At 41.2% G+C, this 23650-nt stretch overlaps 1 protein-coding gene across 4 annotated transcripts in view; it reads right to left on the reverse strand.

Moving 5' to 3' along the window:
• The window catches only part of LOC113639381 (roundabout, axon guidance receptor, homolog 2 (Drosophila)), a 129703-nt gene that overhangs the window by 8135 nt on the left and 97918 nt on the right, over positions 1-23650 (reverse strand). The window contains exons 12-23 of one of the 4 annotated variants that reach the window (XM_027141234.2): positions 23104-23270; positions 22668-22789; positions 19423-19654; positions 12008-12132; positions 10816-10987; positions 9081-9257; positions 8021-8107; positions 7808-7850; positions 6020-6147; positions 3659-3934; positions 2089-2248; positions 1305-1565 (exon numbers count right to left, since the gene is read on the reverse strand). In XM_027141234.2, coding sequence (XP_026997035.2) covers positions 1305-1565; positions 2089-2248; positions 3659-3934; positions 6020-6147; positions 7808-7850; positions 8021-8107; positions 9081-9257; positions 10816-10987; positions 12008-12132; positions 19423-19654; positions 22668-22789; positions 23104-23270 — 1950 coding nt within the window. The remainder of the gene's footprint in view (positions 1-1304; positions 1566-2088; positions 2249-3658; positions 3935-6019; positions 6148-7807; positions 7851-8020; positions 8108-9080; positions 9258-10815; positions 10988-12007; positions 12133-19422; positions 19655-22667; positions 22790-23103; positions 23271-23650) is intronic. The other 3 variants (XM_027141235.2, XM_047805233.1, XM_027141236.2) reach the window with 3 other exon arrangements.

The raw sequence follows: 23650 nt of genomic DNA on the forward strand, positions 1-23650 counted from the left end.
ATACCATGGCTGATCATGCTATAATATGGTACGAGTAGCTAAGAGAGGTACATTGGCATTTATTTTACCCTTTCAGGGAATGGCCAGACATGGAGAAGGCATGCCTTGATATCTTCACAGCAATGACCACAAAACCAACTAGGGAACAGTGGAACCTTGCCATACCTCTCTCCTAGAGACTGATCATTGGTTTAGATCTAGGGACAATGTACATTCCCAGGATTCTGGAAATTATGTTTTATCCAGGAGATCCACTCAGATGCCTCAAACACCATATGTGCTAAACCATTTTAAACTGGGGAGAGCTTTTCTATGTCCATACTGTATTTTAAGTCTAACCTGCATCCATGTGGAGAATGTTTGGAGCTGATAGCACTAATTCCATCGGAAGGCTCATACAATGGGCTGGTAATTGGGTTGGTGTGTGTTTGTGGGGGTTAGAGTGAGACGGTGGGCAGGGCTGTCAGCTACATGTCTGTAATCTTCAGCACAGCTGCCCGCGTGTCAACCTCGCTGTGTCTCAGACATGTAGCGTCTCGGTGCGTAATTACCAGCTCTTTTTCCTGTTGTCAAAGACGCCGGCAACAGCAACCCAGTCATTACCCCCGGAGCTCCAGTCCACCCCACTCTCACTATCATGACAAGATTCTCCTACCACACATTATGACTGTAATCAATGAAGCTGTTTTTGGAGCTCCAAAAGGTAAGGTGAAGCCTCATGTTTCCCTTACCACAGAAAAGAAATAACAGGTAATGAAATGCTGAAAATGTTGTATTGATATGCAAAAATATCCGTTCTGTTCAGCTGATTGGAGCTGCTGTCTGTCACAACACTTATGGCAATAACCAGGTGTATTTCTGAATGATACATAAATGTCTCATTACTTGGAGAAATACGTTTCTGGCAGTATAATTTCAGTCCTGTGATGCTGCAATATTTTTTGCCGTCAAAGACGATGATTGTTCTTTTCAAGTGCACATGTGCAACCATATTGGAATTTCTATTTTTTTTCCTCAGAAGTAAAGGAAATCAAAATGGAATATGTTTGAATGATGTGTCTAATATTTCAAGATGATTTATGAATACCATTTATCGAGTGCAGATAAATTACAGTGACATGAACAGCATGGCTGCCTAAAATGTTCATTGAAACACAAGCAATTACATCTGAATTTATGTGTAATAGAAGAGTTGAAATGATACTGGCCACACTGCAAAAGGCAACCTTTGAAGATCTCAGAGAAAATAACAAAAACAAGGAGATATTCACATAATATATATAAATATATATACTCTTGCTCACCAGCTTTGCTTGGCCACCTCATACTGGTAGGCACGGGTAAGCTCATCCAGATGGGCCTGGAGCATAGACTGCATTTCCTCATGATGAGAGGACCCCAATGAGCCAGAGGAACTCTGCCCATAGGGCAAAGCTGCTGGAGATGAAGCCACGCCCCTCAAAGGTGGAGTGGGAACACGTTCTTCCTCCTCAAGTTCATCCTCCATGCCCTGGTGTAAGTAAGACTGAACAGGGAGGGGCGGAGCCCAGGTGTCGCTCTCATACCTGTGTCATTGATCATGAATCATGGATTTAGAAGCTAGGACCCAGCGGTGGCCAGTGGTGTCAAAACATATTTTGACAGATCCTTAAAGATTAGTGAGAGTATGTGAGAAAGACCCAGGACTAATTTAAGTAACCTTAGCCTTAACAAAGGTGAAACAAAAGATATCAGCTCACTCAGCAGTGCTGGAGAAGAAACATAATGCTCATTAAGCTCCCTGCTCCCTCTCCTCCCTCTGCTTTGCTGCTCTAAGCACTTTGACTGAGAAGACAGCTGTGTTGTGTAGTTGGGTCTCAGCACATTTCGATGTACGAGAGAGGCTATCTAGGGGCACCCTGGTGTAGAGTTAAAACTACACTGCTGTTACTTTGTCTCATGTGGTTTCTTTGAGAAACAGTTACATCGTGTATGCCGTTCAATATCAAAGATGTATATTGCTAATTAAGGTATTTGTAGCAAAGGTCTGAAAATAGCTTTCATGTAAAAATCAGTAAGCGTGTTCATGTGTGTGTATGTTAACCTTACCCTCCTTCAGATCGATGTTCAGGGGCATAGTGGTCCATCTCTGTCCCTGGAAGAGGATTCATGGGTGGTGGAGGCAGGGGCAAGTTAGCCCAGCAGGAGCCATTAGGCTTTGCTGTTTTACCGCCTCCTTTCGATTTCTTCTTCTTCCCGTTCTTTCCCCCTAAAGGAGGCAAGAGAAAGGACATAACCATCATCACTAATGAAGCAGACACAAATTTTGACAGTCAATATGACACAGGAGGTGAAACCAGATGTTGTCCACCAGCGTAATGCAAATTTCAGAGCTTTCATCTGATTTCTGCTGCACATGAAGAACAGTGGAAGAAATGGAGGCACAAAGACAGAGTGCTCGACTAATTGTAGAGGTTGAAGGTCAAAGTTGAGCTGAAAGTCTGTTCCCCTTCACACGTGTCTTTCAGAACACAGGAAGAAAAGCCGCAGTCTCAGAGGTGCCTAATGAGCAAGCCCCGTTCCCCCTGTGGACTAGGAGACTGCTGGGGGAGCTTTTTTCATCACCTGTTCTGCCTCTTCTCCGCTCATTATCTCGCTTTCTCCCTTCTTTCCTTTGGCTTTGGCACTGATGGAGCACAAAGAGCTTTCCTGCAATGTCTTTCCCTCCTATTCATGCTGTCATTTGCAGCACACACAACCCTGAGCTTACACTCTGCCTCCTGTAAGCTCTTCATGACACAAACTCAGTTTGGTGTTTTAAACACACAGTAGATCAGATGAGGGCGGTCATGGGTACTGCCTCATGATCCAGCTTTACTCATCTGCATGGCGACAGTGCACTAATTTCATGTCCATGGGTCAAAACACAAAGGAATCCCTGCCTCCACTAATCAAATTAATCCACGACATCGGGCTGTAACTCTGACATTTCTGGGCTATAGAACTCCCAGGGCTGAGAAGCAAAACACACATTTAAAAAAGAAGAACGATTAAAGCTGATATCCTCTGGGTGTATTTTCAGCAAAGATGTAAATATTACATTGAATCCCTCTTGATCTGTGCACATTATTCTCATTTCTACCTTTTTTTTAAAGATTTTTTTTTTTGCTTTTAGGCTTTATTGTCTTGTTCTCTTTATTTCCCTATGGTCCTTTCCCTTTTGTGGCCCTATATATTAGATTAGATATCCCAAGATACAGTATGTTCCACGCTCATAATTAGCCGGGCAGTCAAGTAAATTAGAGTCCATTTTCAGAGATGAACCCGAAGCAGTGCCGAGGGTCTTCATCACTGACCACTGGCCAAAATAATGTGGCATTAACGTATACACTACAATGCTGATATGGATAAAAGGGAACAAAATAATACAGAGGCAGAGATGTAGCTGTAAGAATGCCAAAGATAATAAAAAAAAAACAAGAGAAACTGCTACTGCTACTCTTCACAAACACTGAATAAGTCAGTGTAATTTTTAAAATTTAAACTCATCCTGGATTCCCCACAGCTCAGAAATGTAAGAAGATTAGAAGATTAGCTTTAATGAGCAAAGTGTTCTCGTTTAGTTTCCTCCGGCACAGCAAGACTGAGAATGAAAGTGAAAAGGGAGCTTTGTGGATACCGTTGGCACAGGAACGGTTTTCCGTGAGTGAGTAGCCCAGGCTTGGCATTTCATGCTGTGCTCTCAGCGAGGCCTTCCAGCGCGGCTCAGGACGATCCACTGCCAGCTCATGGAAGCTGTTGGACTGCAGGATCTGGGTGGTGGCATAGGGGCTGGCGTGGTTTCCCCTGCCTGGGCTACTGTAGCCCGCCTTGCCAGCAAAGTCGATGCTGCTGTAGATGGCACCATCCGACAGCATGGTGCCTGTCTTTTCGCCGGCACCAGCAGGCAGCACGTCTGAGAGCGTGAGAGATGGAGAGATTAAAGAAAAAGTGACAAGGATAGGGACAGTAGCAGCGCTTAAGGTCAGTGTGAAGCTTATTAGCACACCCTGCTGCTGCTGTTCCACACTCTCTTCCTGGCTTAAATGAGGTGAGATAAATAAAAGCGATTAGCTAGCAGATTAATTATCAGATGACTTGGGATGCTCGATGGGGTGGTGGTGGGGGGTGGGGGTGTGACGGCTGTGAAAGATGGACACACATGCTGAGCTGACCTTCAGCTCAGACCAGCTTGACCCGCAGAGCTTGCTGAGATTCAAATGCGCCTATTACACACACTTTAGCACATGCCCGAGCAGGTATACGTCAGTAAACTCATGCAAATTGACTATAGACATTATTCACCCTTTTGATTTCTTTTGCATTTTAAACAAGAGGTTTAAACAAGAAACCATTAAGCACTTACTGGTAATTTTATTAGGTAAACATAAAAGACAAGTTTTGCTATTATTGTATACAATTACTGACTCTAGCCCATTTAACAATACAGACAGTTTGTCAGCTCACCTCTACCCCATCCATCAGTGGAACATTATTATTTGGGTGATGGACCAGTCTCAGTGCAGCAGAAACACAGAAATGATAATATTTACCCACCAGCCACTATCCCACCTCATAATTTAATACAGAGTAGGACAACTGTGGGGAGATATTTGATTTTGACCCCCCACAGGACATTAATCTCTTTGTCTCTGGCCTCTTGTAAACCGTAGTACATTTTCCTCCAGGATTTCCAATACCCAATTTCATTTATTGTCATTTAAATCCTAAATTAGTTTTCCTCATATGAGTTTCTGCATAGTCGGATAATATCTCAAAAGCACAGTGCTACCACCAACATGCTTCGCAGTAGAGGTTGTGCTCTCAGTGCGATGTGCTGGTTTCTGCTGAGTACTGAAGCTGAAAAGTTAACAGACCAAAGCAAATTGTGGAGTATCAACACATGCCTTTGGGCCAATTCGAAACAAGATGGGATTGTTTTTGGCCACCTCCCATTTTTTAAACAAATGATCTCCTCATGCCTTCATTCAGCACGAGCCAGATATATGAAGTTTGATTCCGGTTTGTATCTTATGAACTTTCTCCCATCAGTGTCATAGACGACTGTAGCTCCTGTAGCATTGCTGTAAGGTCGCATTCCTTACGTCCATGATTCACTATGCTTTAAGGTATAATCGAGTACTTGAGAAACGTCCGTCTTGCCATAGGCATTGGTGGCATTTTTAAAAAATGTTGTCTGTCTTTGTCTGTTCCTTAGTCTTGATAGTATAATGTTTCATTGAAACTGGGGAAGCCCCAAAACACAGCCATGCTGAAAATGGGAACTGGAATAATGGTTTCCTTTAACCGTTTTCCCATCAGTATCTAATGACTTCAATGGTGTATGGAAACCATTAAGCCAACTTCCATTAAAAAGGTTTTTTCTTCAGCGGGGAAGGATATTTTCTTTCAAAATCATGTGGAAAAACCTGCGCAAAAGTGGATTCCGACTAAGTAAATACAGTAAGCGGTAGAAGAGAGTTACTTGCTTCAGCTGGTTATTATTGTTAATTATCATATTAAATTACTGTTATTTTTGTTTTTACGTACATATCCCAGGGTAAATGTGTTCATGAGAAGCAAAAATATGAGTTAAAACATGGTTTCATGCTGCAGATTGAAAAACAACCCCAAAGGTGGTGAAATCTATTTATAGGCACTGTAATCCCATGAGTTCATCTTGTACACAACAGTATAGTTTTTTTTTTTTTGGCCTATTGTTATTAGTCACACATGGATGAAATGGATGAGACACATGAAGGACAACTGAACTGAAAGAGAATTTTTGGTAGTGTGTATGATCACTACTCATTTCCACTACTGAGAGATTTCCTGCTTGCTGAAATATTCATAGTCCTCATACATGAATTCAGAAAAATATAGTGATGGTGTGCTCGGGGCCCTGAACCTATGACCTTCTCTCCCTCTCGTGGGCTTTGTAGTAGTGATCCCTTCTTTCAGGCCCTTTTCTTTGCTGTAATGTAGCCTTTTGAGATCTTACCTCCTCGACCAAAGTTAGTGAGGTCTTTGGGAGCGCCCAAACCACTGTTGGCAGGCAGGCTGGTGGACGGCCAGGAGTCGGCTAGCCAAGGGAGGCCAGGGTCACCGGCTTTCAGCAGACCGGGACGACTAGGAGAGAGACGAGAAGAGAGAAATTGAGAGACATGCATATATAAGCGAATGCTCTGCATGCTACCCGAAGGGTGAATAAGAGACACAAAGAATAACATTCACACACTGTTTTCCAATTTTTTTTCACAGTCTGCATCAGCACCAGATTGCTGCAAGAGCTCGTTTCCCCAAGTACACAGCCCGGAGCATCGAAAATAATAAAGACACAAACAAAAAGACATAAAACAGTGACAAGTCTATAAATCTGCTACTGAGCCTCTGCCCCCCCTTCCGCCCCAGAGAGAGGAGCCGATAGCAAACGCATGGCAGAATATTAAAACCCCCTACAGCAAGTGTTTCCACCTTCATTTGGGGATGGAGAGGTTACCAGTCTCCATGGTAACTAGACTGGCTGATGCTCATTGGTTGGCAACTACCAATTGAGCAAAAAAAGCTGATGTAGAATTTTGATGCATACAATAAAACACGACAGGGAACAGGGCATGTACATTTTTCACTCGTATATTGGAAACGAGGGGACATTTTGAGTATCATTTGTGTACCGAGAGGAGAAGTCAGAATCATCCAGGCGGGCTGTGCACATGATTTGGTTTACCTTTCTTCTAATGAATGCAGTAGCCCAGGAAAAAGTGCTCCCATAAGAGCCGAGAGAGCCAGCAGCACATGGGGACTTCAACACATCTGAGCTCAGTGGCTCAAAGGTGCAGATTATATGAGTTGTTTCCGGCCAGAATAACACACTCATATGCATCTCATTCTCATTAGCATGCTCCTTCCAACACACACACACACACACACACACACACACACACACACACACACACACACACACACACACACACACACACACACACACACACACTCGGGTATTCATACACACAAAAGCAGAGAGGTAGTGTTTATTCATAGAAGCAACATATTTGCCTGTGCTTGTTTGGCCTCTTGGATACTTGTGTCTGCTCAGGAATGTTAATCCAGCTGATGAAGATTCTCACCTCCACAGTGGCCTTTGCTTCAATCACTCACTGGGTAACTGACCAGCGATATTTAAAAAGTGCTCTATGAACTTACATGTCAGAAGCGGAGATAAGAGTCTAAGGCTGTCTATGTGTGTGTGTAAAAGTAAGAGTGCTTATGAGGGACACTTTCTCTCGGATAATTATCTTTTCACATCCTCTTGAGCTTCTTTCGACAGGAGAATCCATCACCGGCTCTGGAGAGAGCCGTCCATAGCCAGGCCGTGACGATGAATGGAGGAATAAAAAAGCGGCTGTGACACATTAATTGTTTCGGTTAATTCCAGCCAGAGGAGATTTATTAGCCAATCAATCTATACATCAACTTATGCGTTGCTCTGGCGCAGAGACACTGAGTATCGGAACATCCATCAGGTTCCTGTCTGCTAGGCCGTTAACATCGGCACTTTCAGCAAAGAGAGACTCTCCGCTGCTTTAGTGTACCGCTCTGAAAGTGCAGCTGATCTGAAAATGAATGCTGAATCATGAAATTGAGTCATACACCATGATGTTCTTGCCCAAGGTTAAAGCACATCCCAGAGCAGCCAGGCAGTAAAAAACCCAGGCCATATCATAGCGTTTTTTTTATTCTCATTCTGTTTACTTGCTCAGATGTAAATGTCAATACATGCATCACTCACCTTCCACTTCCCATCAGGCCTCTGTCTCCATGTTGAAACGTCACTGCAGGGCCAGCAGCCAGGAAGAGACGGCAGAATGAGGAAGACGGCAGGGAGGGGAGGGGAGGGGAGGGGAGGGGAGGGGAGGGAAGCAAAAGAAAATCCAACTCAAATCACTGCTTTGTTTCAGTACAGCAACATTTAAATGAATGTCTTACAAACTGGATGGCTTACTGCCTACGGTGCCATCAAACCCGTCGGAAGTTAGAAAGGGATGGGACAAATGACCAGTACCTGCACGAGTGAAGGTGAACGACTGGACTGTGAAACAAAAACACACACACACACACACACACACATACACACACACACAGAACAAAGAGAGAATTAGAATTCTGTACAGATATACAGCAATAAAATGCAGATGAATAAGGACTGAGATGGGTGACACGTGATACGTCTGATGCTTGAACTGACAATGATATTCATGTATTTCACACTTGATTTGAGTGGAGGTGGGGCATGAGCATGAGTATGTGAGGATGTGAGAGACACACACTGACTAGTCTGCTCGGAGTGAGAGGATGTTCTGAATGAATTTGTCTCCACGTGAGCTGAGGATCAAAGCCCAGGTGATGGATACAACAAATGGCTATTGAATTAGACAATAAGCGCCGCATGCACCTAAGTCATCGGACCATGATGATGGCAATACGTATTATAATGAGTGTAATCCGTGGCTACATGCTATAATTACCCCCTGGGGGAATACCAAATTACATTTCAGAGGCTGGAGACTGTACCTAGAGCTAATGTAGCAACAATATGGGTCACAGTCTTCTAATATATGTGGCACGATGGCGTATCATTTTCAAATGAGAGTGCCGGTTCTGATGGGATTGTGTTCAAGGTTGATGCACAGAGGTAATAGTCTAAAGCACTGAAGTAGGGGCACGTGTGTCAGAGCTGGCTGCTGTTGTTAACGCCAACTGATGCAAGTGTGCACACTCACACACACTAATACAACGGCTTTAACAAAATACTAGGTGTGGTTTAGCTAATAGAGTAGATTTTGTTCTGTATGATCATCACTATGCAATCCAGCTTACTATGCATTTCTTTCCTTTCAGCCATAAAATGAGAGATGAAGTCTAAAAATAGCTGTACTTTTTGCGCTCAAATTAATTACGTGCCAACACAAAGTATTTAAGTTTTTTGCTAGCGCTGCCATACCATTTCAGTGACACGTCCCTAGAGATCTGTGTATGTGTTGGCATGACGCATGGCTTCTCACCTGCATAGTTGCTCAGGCCTTTCCTCTTCTTCCTCCTCCAGTAGAGCCAAGCGCTGAAACCCATGAGCACAATCCAGCATGCTCCCCCCAGTCCTGCGATGAAGGCCGGCTGCTTCAAGACATCTGTGATGCTCCCGCTGCCCTCGTCCCCAGTCATCACATCCTGCAACTCAGCACCTGGGATCATAAACAGGTGAAAGCCAAATCAAGTCAATATTTAACCGTGTTTTCATGCAAGCTTCATTATTTTAAAAAAAAAAATCTTTTTTTTCTGAAGATTCCCTCCACAGCGGGCTCCCTATCAAATCAAATCAAGTCACATCCCAGCAGCAGATAAGGAACACCAATTAAAAGCGCAAGCGAAAATCTATTTTTTGCTAATAGGATTATTGTACGACTGATTAACAACGTAACAAGCAAATGGAGCACGGAGATACTGTAGCACAATACACAATGTGAAAGAGAAACCGAGGTGCGTTATTGGAGTGCAGGACAGCGAGCTACTCTTCAGTTTGAGCTGAAGGACTGAAGATTGACACAGAGGCTCCATCAGAGTTTGATTTCCTGGTGCAACTACAGCTCTGTGAAATGAGATTCAAAGGCTCCCAACGTGAGCAACACCCCAAAAACACGATCATTAAGGCCTCACAGCACAGCCTTCTCACTTGGCTGCAGGCGAGAGTTTCTGGCCCTGGCAGTCAAAAGCCGTGAAAAAAAAGGAGAGTGCGGCGCGTCAATAGTATTGATTCTGGCTGTATTTATCTGGCCTCATACATCAGCGAGCTTGATAAAATGTGATAAGGTGATAAGCCGCAGCAATAAGAAAGTCCGCTATGTTAGCAATGGCTGCGTTTATTGGAGAGCATTATTGATACAGCCGACAGTGTTCTGCCGAACGACACTGGACAGTGTATTAAATGAAAATCTTATCGATTTTTATATCACTGTTTGTTTAAAAAGAGAGAGAGAGAGAGAGAGAGAGAGAGAGAGAGAGAGAGAGAGAGAGAGAGAGAGAGAGAGAGAGAGAGAGAGAGAGCTCAGCTTTGTAAAGTAAACTCACAGGGTGGTACATAATCTCCAGTGGTATTATTTTCCTCTCCTTTTCTCTAAAGCATGACAAATTTAGAAATCATTATCTGATCCTCCATCTAGTAATGATTGTGTGTTCAGTCCAGCAATAAACCTTTGAAACAGAGAGATTCATTTTCATTCTGTCATGACTTACAGTACAAACAACTGGCCAATTGTACACTTTCTGTCTTTCTTTCTGTCTTTCTTTCTTGCTTGCTTGCTTGCTTGCTTGCTTTCATCTGCATGTCATTTTATTCATTCTATATTTAGGTTTTAAGTTATTCTTTCTCCGTTGTTATTTTATGCCCCTCATCCAGAACTGACCACGATTCACTATAAATCAATTAAAATGCAAAGTTCTTGTTTTTTTTTTTTTTTCCGGAAATCTTCCATCACAGAACCATGACATTTGTCTGCCTCTATACATCATCTGAATTGTGCTGACTCCATCACCATGCACTGGGAGGTGGGGAATTATACCACGCACTGGGAGGTGGGGGGAAAAAAAACAGAATAATACCGTGTCATATTTCACCTTCCCCTGCCATTGAGCAAACCCACCAAGTCTGTTTTGCTCACATTAAAGAAGACAAATGTATTATGATCTGTCTTGAAGAAATCTCTTCATGTTGACAGAAATGACATCACAGTCACACATTCTCACCAATCACAATAGTCTGTGGTTCGCTTTTCACCCCGATGCCTGCGCTGGTGCCCGCTGCCACCTCCACTCTATACTGTACGCCAGCCTGCAGACCCCCAACCACCACCGAGCGAATGGCAGCATCCACAGTCTTATTCACGTGGAAGCGGCTTTCGTTTCCTAAACACCATATCTGAAGGAAAACAGGAGGGAAAAGAAATGAGCGAAAGAGTATAAGGACAGTGCATGCACCCTGAAAGAGGTCGAGATAAAGTAACCACTATAAAGGAAAACATCTTTTCATAAATCGTTATATATCAGCTGTAAATTTTGATATTTAAATATACAGTATTTAAACATTTCTCCTAAATTATTAGAAGAGTATAACAGCACTGTTTTTTGGACACACAAGTTGTTTGGACATGACCAGAACATTGGTGGTAAATAAATTTTTACATTAAATTAACACAAACGTAGACATTACATTGTTAAATTCACAACTCAAAATAGTTTATTATAGGCGTAATAAAACGTAACACCATAATAAAAGGTTTTATGACCTCAATTAAGTAGCTCATGGCTTCATTAAGCTGGGTTCATGAGTAACTGTGGGTGTGCATCATCCAAAACATTAAAACGCACTATAATACAATGTGCTGGATCAAGTGCTAGTTTATAAGCTTCTGAATAATGTTGAAATTTAAGCAAATTTATAGCAATTATTGTGAGAACTATAAATCTAATCGAGCAGCACTATATTAGAAACATGACACAGACACCCAATACATACTGCATATGTGTTTGTATTAGTAAATATTTATGATTTTTTTTATTCTCTCTTGTATCATATTACTTATAAGAGCAAAGGGGTAAGAAGTTCCATCAGTCCATATTTTCTGTCTTTTTTTTTCTCCATACTTAACGCAAGTTCTTATGTTTATAGGAGTGGTTTTAGAAGTTACAGCAAAGCCATGTCTAAGATGCTTCTAGGCTAGAACATTCTAGCGATCCCAGAGTCCTGAGAAACACCCAGGTGATTTGCATAATCTGAACAGGAAGCCCAGAGAACTGACTGAAGCTTCTGCTTAATCCAACTTTGAATACAATTAACTTTTTCTCCTAAAAGATTAAAAACAACGTAAGCTGCTGACAGTGAACAGGACAATGTGTGTGATTAACACAACTTTGAGACTTTTCTTTAAAAGAACATTACCTTGTATTCCTGGATGATGCCGTTCTGGTGTTCGGTGGGTGGCGGATCCCAGGAAATGCTGATAGACGTGCTGTTCTCACTGCCTACCATCATCACCGTCACCTGCTGCGGAGGAGCACTGGGGGCTGCCCAGTATAATACTTATCACTTATCAACGTCCTTATTACAACAAACACACACACACACAGGCATACAAAAAAACACACACACACCCACCACCCACAAGCCTCCAGGAATCTAAATGGATTTTTAATGGCTTTCTTAAATGACCCAGACATCTGAGCAATCTATTGCCCTTTGACTATAATAAACATTATTAAAGAAAACAGCTACTGTGCCACATCGAGACATTTAGCTTACCGTGAGCTATATAATATTCATACATCATGCACAAAGCTTTCAAATGTCACACAATTGCTACACGGATTTACTGTATATAATTTAGCACATTTACTTGACATACTGTTTCAAAGCTTCTTTTGCCATGCATGGCAATGTGGTGTTTAAAAAAGCAGCAAGAGATGAGGTGTGACCGGCTCTGAGTCCTAATCCTGACTTTGTTAGTCCTGCACTGCTGCCATCGCTATCACAGACTACACTTCACAGAGCACACACTCTGCATCAGCCAAACCGGATATAGCTGAGAGTCAACGTACTCGCGGCAATTACCTCCCCTACAGCATCATTTCCTCCCCCCTGTGTCCTCCTCTACATATTTCCTTCTTTCCCCCAGGCTTCTCTGCTTTTCTTTTCCAACTGACAATTTTTCCTCTCCACTCTTTCCTGGAGTGCATCCTGATATTACACTTCGTGTTAAATATCTCACACAGTTAATACTCTCTCTAAGCTCTATCTTTGTGATAAAACATAGCAGATTTTTCTTTTTTTCTGGATCATTGAGTTGCTGGGAACCTCAAATCCAAAGAAATTTAATATTTGTGGGACTCTATTAATAACACAACCACTGACAATAATTAATAGGAATACGATTGTATACTACAATAATAGGAAACTGGATACCTGGTCATTCATTCAATTTTTCAAGCAATCATATGGCAGCAGCACAAAATGTATGATTCTTCTACAATATATGTTATTCTGCTACAAGTCATTTTCACATCATAGAGCGGGAGGAAAATGGGATCTCGATGACTTTAACATGGCATTGGCTATTGGTACCAGGTGGAAACTGCTGTTCTTTTGTGATTTTCATGCAAAAGAGTCTCTATAGTTTAAACAGAATGGTGCAAAAAAAAAACAAAATACATGCCGTATTTCTGTGATGAAAAGAATGGCTAAGGAGAATGGCGAGACTAGTTTGATCTAACAGGGAGGACAGGGAATAATCACGAATAATCACGAATAATCACGAATAATCACGCTTTACAACTGGGGTGTGCGGAAAATCATCCGTGAATGTATAAAACATGGAATGTTTTGGTGTCTGGCCTTCAACTAGAGACCGTATTGAGCTTTTTTCCCAATTTTTTTACCAATGCTCTTGACCTGTATCTACAAGACCTTTAAAAGACCTACCTCTTTCCCAAACACTTAAACTAGCACTTAGATTAGTTTTAGATTTAGTTTTAGATTCATGGTATTCTTAGTCCATGACCTACTGAACCAGTACCGATCTATTCATTGATAGAGGCTTCAGCAGCACTCTGGATGAGGAATTCTGCCAAATTCTGTAAATATAAATGCAAATGTAACCTAATGAATAAGCAGCTGTACAGGTCTATGAACTAGGGTGGCTGGGGAATATACATAATACAATACCACCAAAAACATATAAATTTTCATTCTTCAGGAATAATGGCTTTTTCACACAAACCACCACTAATCAACTCCCTCTTATTTCTCATTTCTCTGGCTGTGATAAATTTGGTTTGTCTAATACTTAATTAGTTTCCTAAGCCCTCTTATTGATTCAATTAACTAAATGATGTTCTATGCAATGACACATAACCTGATTCACATTTCACAACTGAGCTGTTTATTATTTTACGGATAAAATCATTCAGACCATGGTATTTAATACATTGTTGCATACAAAAGCCTATTTATATTAAATTAAGGTGACATTAATCATGCAAAAAAAAAAAAGGCAACAGGACACTCTTTTGTTCATAAGTTTGCAAGAATTTGTAAGGCAATGGTTATGCATGTTTTTGCACTTGTGTTTTATTGTATTTCCAACCTCAAACCCTCTTTCTGCCACCCTGCCAATGTAGGCGTAAATGAAATCATTCCCGAATGCAAAAATGTCCATCAAGTGCATAATTAGCAAAGATAACCACTAACCATAACACTTTTTATGGATGGTCAAACATAGTCTGACTATAAAATAAAAAAGAAAACACGATGGTCTGTACACCATTAACAACACGTCAGGGGAACGTCACCCAGCCATTATCTAATGCTAAACAAGATGTTATGTTTAATAGAATATCTATTCACTCTTTGTACAACTTGTCTCCTTTTTGTTCTTGATGTTTAGGTGTTCTATAGACCATCACATATCCATAGTCATATTACAATTCCAACTCCAGTTTGTCTGGATTAGTGAAAGAGATTTATATTATGTTGAAGCGTCAGTTACCATCAGATGGCCTGTTCTTCTGACTCAGTAGACGGTGTATAGAGTCTATAGTGTTTCTATTTAAATTGCATTAAATAATTCTGTTATACAGGGGGGGAGCATGGTGGCTTAGTGGTTAGCATGTTCACCTCACACCTCCAGGGTTGGGGGTTCGATTCCCTCCTCCTCCTTGTGTGTGTGGAGTTTGAATGTTCTCCCCGTGCCTCGGGGGTTTCCTCCGGGTACTCCGGTTTCCTCCTCCGGTCCAAAGACATGCATGGTAGGTTGATTGGCATATCTGCAAAATTGTCCGTAGTGTGTGATTGTGTGAGTGAATGAGAGTGTGTGTGCCCTGCGATGGGTTGGCACGACGTTCAGGGTGTATCCTGCCTTGATGCCCGATGACGCCTGAGATAGGCACGGGCTCCCCGTGACCCGAGAAGTTCTGATAAGCGGTAGAAAATGAATGAATGAATGAATGAAGGTGTTCTGTTATATATTCATTTTAACTCAACCTATTTTCATAAGAATGAAACACCTTTAATTATATAAGAACAGTCACTAAAATGTAAAACAATATCTGACCTTGGTTTAGGGTTTACAATTTATTTTATTTTCATAACTGTAACTAAAGACAAGAAGTGAGTGTAGTGTTTCTGATTAGCCTTTTATGTGCAGGTAAATTATTTAATTGTTAGCTCTAACAGTAAGCTTCTTTATATAAAAAGTAGAATTTGTTTATCAGCAGTGTGTTTAAGTGTTTAATCGTGTTATGAGGGATGACAAGGAGGTCAGGGAAGCTGTCCTGCCTGACACTCTGTAAAGCATGGCTTCTGATCAATAGGAAAGCTTAACTTCTCTGTGTAATGCTGTGCTCATATTAAAAGGCAGGAAGTCATGGTGAATGCTAAAGCACCATGTTATGCATATCTGAGCTTGATTAAAGCACTCTATTCCATTGTACAGTAATGTATGAGATGCTAATAAGCCCATGGATTCTGTGATTTATCCCTGGCAGTAATGTGACCTAGTGTGTTGTGGGAGGGGGGCTTCTGCCAAGCGACACCGTGGCAACCATACAACAAACTGCTCTCTATTTCCATCCCAGAGAGTGAGTGAGATGGTGTATGAGAGATTCTGAGAGATTGTTGTATCAGGCACCAAGATATTAGCAGCAGATCCTTTAAGTCCTGTAAGTTGTGAGTAAGGGGCTCCATGGATCAGGCTTGTTTGTCTAGCACATGGCACAGATGCTCAATCGAGGAATTTGGCAGAAACATCAATACCTTGAACTCTTTGTCATGTTCCTCAAACCACAAGACATTTTTTTTGCAGTGTGGCAGGGCAAATTCCTGCTGAAAGCGGACACTGCTATTGTTGAATGCTGTTGCCATGAAAAGGTGTACTTAGTCCACACGAATGCCAGGACCCAAAGGTTTCCCAGCAGAACATTGCCCAGAGCATTAAACCGCCTCTGCCAGCATGTATTCATCCCATAGCGCATCTTGGTGATATCTCCCCCGGTAGGCAAAACACATGCACCCAGACATCCCAATAATGTAAAAGAAAAGAAGCTTCTTCAGACCATGCCACCCTCTTGTATTGCTCCATTATTCTGTTGTGATGTTCACATGGCCATGATAGGAACCTTCAGTGGTTTACAGCTGTTATCATGGGCAGTCTGACTGGTCTGCAGCTACACAACCCCATCGACAGGAAGCTGTAATATATTGTGTGTTCTGACAGGTTTCTATCATAGCCAGCAATATAATTTTCAGCTATTTGTGCTACAGCGGCTCTTCTGTGTGATTGGACCAGACAGGCTTTCCACACACATCAGTGAGCCCTGGGTACCCATGACCCTGTCGCTAGTTGAGTGATCGTTCTTCCTTAGATGAATTTGCTAGGTTCCAACCACTGCACACTTGGAACACCCCACAAGTCTTGCTGTTTTGGAGAGTTTCTGAACCAGTTGTCTAGCCCTTTTTTACACTCGTCTATTTTTCTTGCTTCCATCACATCAACTTCAAGAACTGACTGTTCCCTTGCTGCCTAATATATTCTGCCCTATTACATGTGCCACTGTAATGATATAATCAATGTTATTCACTTCACCTGCCAGTGATATTAATGCTGCGTGTGTGTGCGTGCGTGTGTGTGTATGTGTGTGTGTGTGTGTGTGTGTGTGTGTGTGTGTGTGTGTGTGTGTGTGTGTGTGTGTGTGTGTGTGTGTGTGTGTGTGAGAGAGAGAGAGAGAGAGAGAGAGAGAGAGAGAGAGAGAGATTATGAGGGAGAGAACGAGAAATGGTGACAGCAAGTGACAAAAATGGAGAAAGTGAAAAAGTGAAGATGCAGTGAAGAAGAGAGGTTGAAAGACAGGGGAGGAAGAGTGACAAAGATAAAAGAGATAAGACTAGACAGAGAGATATACTATGCAAGAAAGGGGAGGGGACAGAAGTGAGAAGGTGAGAGACAGAAGGGGGGGAGGGAGGGAGCAAGAGAGAGAGAGAGAGAGAGAGAGAGAGAGAGAGAGAGAGAGAGAGAGAGAAAGTAAGAGAGAGAGAGCAATTACACCACAAGCCCTCAGGTGCATTCTGGGTATTAGCTGGTGTTTAACCTTACAACAACACTGCGGCTATCAATAGAGTGAAACACACATAATCATGTGGCCTTTTTTGATGACCATATAACTGAATTTGACTGGAAAATCTAATTTCTCTGTCATGGATGTCAATGTAAAAGAAGTGTTTATAGAATGTCATCATTTGGCTTCTGGCATTATGAGCAGCTTGAGTTTTTTTTTTTTTCAGAGGGCAATGGAGAAAGGCACACTTGCACAACTCATTAAAGCAAAGCCACCGTGGCACTAATTGTGCTAATGGATGGGAGCTCAACATGAACTGTGCGATCTCCAATAAATATCTCTATCACTGAGTGTGTGTGTGTGTGTGTGTGTGTGTGTGTGTGTGTGTGTGTGTGTGTGTGTGTGTGTGTGTGTGTGTGTGTGTGTGTGTGTGTGTGTGTTAAGTGACAAAAAGTCAACCAGAGTGAAGTGAAGGAGAGAGACAGTGTGAGAGAGTGAGCAAATGAAAAACAGGGAGGGAGAAAAACAGGAGGAAAGAGACAGACAGAGGAAAGAAGAATGAGGAAAGAGGAGGATATTAGGATGCAGACTGAACCGGCTGATGGTGCTTGACAATGATATGGCAGGCAGGGTGACTGCAGGGGTTTGAATCTCAGACAGAGTGTGTCAAAGCAAAGAGAAATGCTGTGTGTCCCAGAGTGTGTATCAGCAGAGTCAAAGCCTCCTACGGTGGCACATGGATGACACACACACACACACACACTTTTCAGTTGGTGACACTGCAATGCAGGCAAAACGCTTAAATTGTGCTTGGCCTTATGTTTAGGGACTCTGAGATGCAATCAGAACCAGTGAAAAATGAAAGAATAAACACAAGCAATCAGTCAATAACTATGACCAAATACAGAATCCCACATATACAGTGAACTTGGTGTCAGTCACACGGTGAACCATGTAAAGTAAATGGATGTACTGATTACAGGTACAGTATATATAGTTTTGTGATAATTAGGTGCCATTATCTCCATCTTGGTAACCCTGTTCTGATCAACTCAAAATACTAATGAGAACATCTGCTGGCTGTAATTATAATTCCATATCAATTTCAAAAACATTCAACTGCTTGTTCTTGAGATATCATTCAAACAAAAGAAGACAAATTGCTATAATACTTTGGTATGTGCTCTTATTGGACAAGTCTCAGTTTAATTTTCGTTCTATCTGATTCAGTCTGAGAGCCAATAAGGAGCATTTTTGCACATTTCAAGCTGGCTTTCATGTGTCTTGCAAAAAAAAAAAAAAGAAAAAAAAAAGGAGAGGCTTCTACATGGTCACCATAAAGCTCAGCTCGCTGGAGCGGTGCGGTGATGGTTGACCATCTACAAATTTCTCCCATATCCACACATGATCTCTGGAGCAAATCCAGAGTGACCAACAGGTTCTTGGACACCTCTCTTACCTTCTCCTCTGATTGCTCAGTTGGGTCATTCATCATGGTCTAGTGCCCTGTTTGTTCCAAATGTCTTCCATTTCATAATTAAGGACACCACTGTGCACTTGGGAACCTTCAGTACAGCATAATGTTTTTTCCCCAAGATCTATGCCTCAACATGATCCTGTCTCAGTGATCTGTAGGCAGTTTGTATGACCTCATGGCTTGGGCTTTTCTATGATATGCGTTTTTAGATGTTAGATCTTACATACACAGGTGTGTGCCTTTCCAAATCACGTCCAATCAATAGAATTTGCCAGATATGACCCTCAATCAAAGTGTAGAATCTTCTCAAAGATAATACAGAGAAATAGGATGTACTTGGGCTAAATTTCAAGTGTCATAGAAAAGTAGTTATGAATACCAATGTCAATGTGACATTTCAAAAAAATTTTTTTACTTTTAATACATTTCGAAGCTACCACTAATCTGTTTTTTTGTTTTATGCATCGTTTAAAGGATTTTAACTACATTTAAAAAATAATTAATACCTGCAGAGTCCATGAAGGCATTCTTTAAAAAGAAATGTTTAATATAAACACTTAATGACTGCCTCAAAATCTGCCCTAAGGCTTTGGTTATAAGTCTGGAGTTTTCTTTTTTCAATAGAGAGATATTCTGTCTCTGGTTTACAATCATACATTCATACATATGTGCTAAATAGAGATTAGGTGCAAAAACACTTAAATATTCACACGGTTTCAAATGTGTACAGTACACTGTGTAATGGCATTCACTAATTTGTGAAGCATGTTTACCTTCTTCCAAAGTGCGTGCAGTGATGGATTCGCTATCAGCTCCCTGGAACTCGTTGAAAAAAGGGCGGACCTTTATCTCATAGACCACCCCCTTTTTGAGTTCATGTAAAGTGATGTCACGCTCTGATGAAGACTTTAGGTCCTGGATCTGCCAGGCTCCTGGAGAGGGTAGGCCTGAGGTTTGTCTGTACAGAACACGGTATCCTTGGATGAACTGAGAAGGTTTCTCAACCTAGAGAAGAACCCAATAAATGAGAAAAAAAACCAAATATGAGTATTTGAACTAGACCAGAGCTGTCCGGCAGGATTAGCGACCTCTACACTCACGCTGATTGTATTCAGATAACGAGATAGAGGAAGCTGTAAAGGCAATCGTGACAAATGAACTGTAGTAGCTCTGTCAAACCTCCACAAAGCAAGTGCATTAAACACAATGAGATGGTCCCATCGCAAAACCCCACGTGACTATGGAAAGGTGCAGTGGATTTCATTCTGTTAAGGGAGCGAACATAACTCACCATAATGGCTTGTTAACAGGGGTAGAAGCAAGTGCAAGCTTTTACAGCTAAAATAAAGTAGCTGTTTACCGTCAGCTCAGGCCCAAATAAATCAGCATGGTATGTTCATCCCCCACATGTAACTATGTGTGTGTGTGTGTGCGTGTGTGTGGGTGTGTGTAAGCATTTCATTACTGAAATGTGTACGAGATCTAAAAGCCTCACTTAGTGCAGATACCAATCCTAATAAAGAACAACACACATTGATCTGTCCGTTAGGAGGAGGGCAGTAAAGAAAGGTTTGCCTCAAAGCTCCAAGGGAGGTATGTAAGAGTAGAAGGAACAAGATCAGGAGAAGCAATAAAAAAGTATATAGTGTCATTCTAGGGGTGCGTTATGTAAGAACAAATGAGTAATATGCCATTAGCAAGGCTGAAACTTTTCACGCGTCGCCTTTCAGCTGCCTCGATCATTAGCTGCTTAATGTACTGTTGATGGATTTTGATGGTTTGCAAACATTCTAAGTGACAAATGCTTCTAAAAAATGTTTTAGTCATTCGTGGCACAATAAAAGCTCATGAAAGCTGAAATGCACTGCAGTTTTTGTCATCAGCAAATCAAGCGTGGGAGAAAAAATGCATCATGACATTGTTTTAAATGAGTATCAGGGGATGGGGAAAACAATCAATTGTTTGATACATCGTTTTCAGAAATGAATAACATTTTTTAAACAATCAAGGAGGCATACTGGAAAGTAAATCATAATGTGGGATACAGAACGCAAAAATCAAGATGCACCAGGATGCAGAAAGGAGTGTTCTTGGAGTGTTTCTTGGAAATCTAATCGATTCGTAGGATTTCCAACCCACTAATCAATAACACCTTACTTATATAGCTAGAGAAAGAACTGTGACATCATTTGTGCTCATTTTTAGGTTTTTAAATTTTAGCAGCGGGTTCCAATAATAGCACTCATCAGTCACCCGACAGACAAACAAGCAAAACTCTGTACAATCAAGTAACAGTATTAAATCGCCATTTAGCCAATATAGCAGAGTAGCATATGGTGTGTGTGTTTGTGTTTGTGTGTGTGTGTGTGTGTGTGTGTGTGTGTGTGTGTGTGTGTGTGTGTGTGTGTGTGTGTGTGTGTGTGTGTGTGTGTGTGTGTGAGCATGGTTTAATATCTTAGTGAGGACCAAATGTCCTCAGAATGACAGAAGCATTATGGTCCTCTCAGGGATAGTAAGTGTGTGTGTGTGTGTGTGTTTGTGTGTGTGTGTGTGTGTGTGTGTGTGTGTGTGTGTGTGTGTGTGTGTGTGTGTGTGTGTGTGTGTGTGTGTGTGTGTGTGTGTGTGTTTGTGTATCTGTCCATGTGTGACAAAGCAGTTCGAACACTTTGCCAAGCAAAAGCAGAGTGAGCAGCAGATAAAAAGCTGACCGCATGCAGCTTCCAGAAAGCAGGAGTTCAGCTTGCAGAGCTAACAGTGATCTATTTGTTATACAGAAAACCATTTGTCCAAATTCAAACATCACCCTAAATTGTCTGGGATTAGTAAAACACCAGCTGTCCCTTTGCTCTCTGTGCACCTGCTTTTTATTTTATTTTCTCAAATCGCCAACTAAGCAAAAACCTAGAAAAGTGTGTTAAAAAACCTATTGTGCAAGTCATATGTTTTGGCTTACTGGAAAACCACCAATAAACAGCATACAATTAAAACATTTAATAAACTAGTCATTTGATAATTCTCCCTCTAAAATCAGTCATCTGAAGTCAGATGACACACTCAGACAAAAGTGTGACCTGTCCTCTTCCACATACATGAGATCTCACTAACCCAAAACTGGCTAGTGTTGCTGTGACTGACAGGAGAGAGGCAGTAATTTCACCCTTTCCATTTTTCTCTCTTGCCCCTTGGAGACTTTGAAACAAAACACAGTTACTAGAAATTTTTAACTTCGTTACATTTCTTAATGTTTGATCAAGCTAATGTTCTACATATAGATTATTAATGTAAGCTAAGGCAGTAAATAATGGTAATTAATCAGAACATATAGAATAACTGGGTCATCAAATAAGTCTACATACACTATATGGCCAAGGGTACTGTATATGGCCACCCAACCAACCCATCTAGCTGTGCTTGCTGAACTGTGCAGACTACAGGAGATGTCCACTCCAAAGTAGACAGGTCCAGGACTTGGTTTGGGTTTCTTAGTTCCAGTGAAGGGAAACTTTAATTCTACAGCATATACAGTTAAGACATTTTAAACAAATTTGGTTTGTTTCAGCTGTTTTCAGCTTTGTGGCAACTTTAGGTTTTTTCTATCATGTCCATGCTAGAAAAATTGTATATATATATATATATATATATATATATATATATATATATATATATATATATATATATATATATATTGTGTATGTGTACCATACATGTGTACCATGTCCATGTGTACTTAACACATGGACATAATATTTGTGATCATGCTTCCAGCTTAAACATGACAGTGATGCAATAGTAAAATAAAAAAAGGTGGAGTTTAGCATCCAATATGATGTAGAAGGCAGTTTATGTCTCAGTGTAATGTATCGTTCCACCCTTAAAGAATTTGTCCTTCAGGATAATAGTCCACATTACTTCCCAGTACAGATGATTCACTGTGGCATATTTTTAAGAATATTTCATTGTTGTTTTACAATGCAGTTTGTTAGAATTAGGCTAAAGGTAAAGGATAAGGTAAACTCACCGCCCATGTCACCCTCACAGAGGTGGAGCTCAGCACTATGGGGTTGTGCATGGTTACAATGACGTCACCCAGCTCCTTCTGCACTTGACGGTGATCGACACCCTGCACAGCTGGACTGATATCTGACACACAAACACACGCACACACACACGCACACACAAATACATACATACATATATATATATATATATATATATATATATATATATATATATATATATATATATATATATATATATATATATATATATATAAAATGGGCACCAATCAGTATTCAGTAGGAACACAGTATATACAGCAAGATGACTAGTGAGGTGAGCAAATGTATTAGAAATCCAAATCCCTTTACACTATAGCATTATAAACTATGTTAGTTAAGGTCATGGAATTAAAGCATATGTATATCACCATGCCAGATGGGTAGAGTGTATGTTACCCTGGGTGCGGACAGGCTCGGACATGGCACTCGGGTCTCCCACCCCCTGCGCATTCATCGCTCTGATGATGAAGACATAGACGGTGTTTGGTCGGAGCTCTCTGACAGTGTACTGCGTGTCCTTCACGTGATCGGCTACAGTCTGCCAGCTGTTACTCACCAGCTGGCTGCAAACAGAGACGAGACGCAATAAACTCACTGCTCGGAAAAAACAGCACACACACGTCTCACATGGCTGCCCGAGGCAGATGCGCTGGGGTTTATGCTGATATTATTGTGGGCAGTATGCCTATTTCTACCAGCTTGCTATAGATGGGTTTAAGCTAGTGATGCTGTAGCTCAACTGTAGAGAATAAATTTTTTCATCATATTGGTTGTAGTGAAAATAAGATTCTTTAAACTAATATTAGCTCAAGCAATCGGTCAAGGCCGCTTTAGCTAGCAACAGGCTGCGTTCATAATGACATTTAGTTATCGATCAAAAACATATGGTGATGCATACAAATGTCAATCTTTGTGATCTGTTAAAGTTGTTGACATAATATAA

Source organism: Tachysurus fulvidraco, chromosome 20 (genome assembly GCF_022655615.1).
Source record: "Tachysurus fulvidraco isolate hzauxx_2018 chromosome 20, HZAU_PFXX_2.0, whole genome shotgun sequence".
In the NCBI taxonomy this organism is placed as follows: Eukaryota; Metazoa; Chordata; class Actinopteri; order Siluriformes; family Bagridae; genus Tachysurus; species Tachysurus fulvidraco.